The sequence below is a fragment of the Penaeus vannamei genome, chromosome 1 (genome assembly GCF_042767895.1).
Source record: "Penaeus vannamei isolate JL-2024 chromosome 1, ASM4276789v1, whole genome shotgun sequence".
In the NCBI taxonomy this organism is placed as follows: domain Eukaryota; kingdom Metazoa; phylum Arthropoda; class Malacostraca; order Decapoda; family Penaeidae; genus Penaeus; species Penaeus vannamei.
The window spans coordinates 4,371,540-4,374,039 of record NC_091549.1 but is presented as its reverse complement, the minus strand read 5'-3'; the positions used below and the strand labels follow the sequence as shown (position 1 = coordinate 4,374,039).

General features: G+C 40.4%; 2 protein-coding genes across 2 annotated transcripts in view; one reads left to right on the top strand and one right to left on the bottom strand.

The window, feature by feature from the left end:
- The first annotated feature begins 1,002 nt into the window (after window positions 1-1,002).
- Window positions 1,003-1,776, top strand: LOC138862408 (M protein, serotype 6-like). The gene is made up of 2 exons (XM_070124459.1): window positions 1,003-1,152; window positions 1,393-1,776. The coding sequence occupies exons 1-2, from the start codon at window positions 1,003-1,005 to the stop codon at window positions 1,774-1,776; spliced, it is 534 nt and encodes a 177-aa protein (XP_069980560.1).
- A 399-nt stretch (window positions 1,777-2,175) lies between these two features.
- Window positions 2,176-2,500, bottom strand: part of LOC138862397 (uncharacterized) — a 4,670-nt gene continuing 4,345 nt past the window's right edge. Inside the window, exon 3 of the mRNA XM_070124372.1 lies at window positions 2,176-2,247. Within this exon, the coding sequence (XP_069980473.1) occupies window positions 2,176-2,247 (72 nt within the window). The remainder of the gene's footprint in view (window positions 2,248-2,500) is intronic.

Here is a 2,500-nt window from a genome sequence, read left to right as displayed (position 1 = left end):
AGCATCAAGAATAAGAGCAATGATAATTGTAAAAAAAAAAAACAATAATGATAATGGTAGTAAAGGTAATTATGATAGAAACATTGATACTACTACTGCTGCTAATACTACCATTACTACTAAAGATAATAATAACAACGATAATGATAATTACAACAGTAATAATAATTACAGTAATGATATGATGATAATGAAAACAAAAGTTATATCAATAAAACTAATAGTAGTAGCTGTAGTATTAATAGACAATAATATTGATAATGATAATGATAGTAATCATAAGGGTAGTAATAGTAACAATGATTATTATCATTACAATTATCATATTTCCCTCCCTCCCTCTCACTTCCTCTCTCTCTCCCTTCCCTTCTTTCACACTCCCCTCCCTCCCCCCACTCTCCCTCCCTCTCACCAAGCATCGCAGAAGGACACGGCTGCCCCTTGTAGACGAGGCCGACGCTTCCATCTTTTTTGCACGGTTTCGCCCTCATCAGGAAAGGCTGGTACTGCAAAAGCGTGGATGGAAATGGTACTTATACTGGTTGTTAGGATTAGTAGTTATAATGGTGATGGTTATGGTAGTGGGGTGGTTATAATGAGTGAAGGCGTGTATGTAAATAGTACTGGTACTTGTACTGGTTATAAGGATTAGTAGCTATAATGGTGATGGTTATGGTAGTGTGATGGTTATGATGAGTGAAGGCGTGTATATAAATGGTACTTATACTGGTTGTTAGGATTAGTAGCTATAATGGTGATGGTTATGATAGTGTGGTGGTTATAATTAGTGGTTATAGTGGTAATGGTGATGTGATGGTTATACAAGGGAACTTCTTATAATAGGCACTTCCTAGACTTGGCGGCTTCTTCTAATAGGAGGCTTTTGTAATTTCTTATTAACGGAACTTCCTGGACCAAGCACTTCCCGTCTCCAGCAATTGGCAGCCAAATCCTGGTCCCGATTAGCCAGTCAGCTTCCCGAAATCGGCAGTGGGACAAACGATGAAATTTAGCAACGTCAAACTGGTTCTCTTCCCGCCCAACACGACGTCGCACTTGCAACCGCTGGATCAAGGGATCATTAAGACCATGAAGACGCACTGTCGACAACTGTTTTTTGCGCAAAGTAATCAAGGATGTCGAAGACGGTGGGCAAAAAACAAAAAAACAAAACCGCCGTGTCTGTGTTCGATGCGTGCCTGTGGACGGAAGAGGCAGTCAAGCGCGTGCCTTAGAAAACCGTCGCGGCGTGTTTTGGGCGCGCTGGTTTCACGGCTGAGGTAGCGGAGGACCCAGAAGAGGAAGTGCCGTTGGCCGATCTCGCTCGATGATTCCAAGGCGCAACCGGGTCAGGAGACTTCACAGCTACGGAATTCGTGGAGTGCGACACAGGTCACGAGCGACAACGAACAGGTCACGAGCGACGACGAACAGGTCACGAGCGACAACGAACAGGTCACGAACGACAACGAACAGGTCACGAGCGACAACGAACAGGTCACGAACGACAACGAACAGGTCACGAGCGATAACGAACAGGTCACGAACGACGTCGCACCAACGGACAACGGACTTTTTGATGAAAACGACGACAGCGATGACGAAGGCGAGGAGAGCGAAACACGTCCGGACGCAACCATCAGAGAAGCGGTAGAAATGGCGGAAAGACTTCGGGACTTCTTTCTGAGCGAGAATATGTCAGACAGCGTGCAGGTGACGACACAGATGAACAATTCTTTACTTGAAAAAACTCGTGCCATCCTCCCGGCAGGTTGACATTTATTTATTTTTTTATTTATTTATTTTTTTCACGCGCGTAAAAAGTTGATTAATCTTAGTCTCTACTTCAACAACTTTGCGTAATCCTCTCGTCAGACTGAGTTGATGTCTTGTTTTCACTCGTATATATATATATATAAATATATATATATATATATATATATATATACATGTATCTTTTTTTTTTTTTTTTTTTTTTTTTTTTTTTTTTTTTTTTTTTTTTTTTTTTGCTAATGCTTTTTGTAAATAAGGTTTTGAAATTGCATCTTTGCAAGTCGTGCCAAGAGTGCGTATTTTCACTCATTTTTCTGGTCAGTTTCAAATTGCTAATATATATATTTTTTAATTTTGTACATACATATAATATATGTTAATAAACGTGTCTATATACTATAGCTATGACTTTGCCTTGGACCCCAGCTTCCCGAATTCGGCACCTTCTCGAAATAGGCACTTTTGGGCGGGTCCCTTGAGGTGCCAAGTCCAAGAAGTTCCAATGTAGTGAGCGGTGGTTATAATGGTAATTGTGATGTGATGGTTATAATAAGTGGTTGTTAGAGTAGTAATGGTAATGCGATGGTTATAATAAGCGGTGGTTATAGTGATAATGGTGATGTGATGGTAATAATAAGCGGTGGTTATAATGGTAATGGTAAAGTGATGGATATAATGGTAATGGAAATGTGATGGTTATAATGAGTGGTAATGTAATGATAATGTG

Coding starts and splice junctions, on each gene's coding strand:
- LOC138862408 (XM_070124459.1), top strand. CDS start 1,003: ATGAAATTTAGCAACGTCAAACTGGTTCTCTTCCCGCCCAACACGACG. Junction 1,153..1,392: donor AAGGATGTCGAAGACGGTGG/GCAAAAAACAAA, acceptor AGTGCGACACAG/GTCACGAGCGACAACGAACA.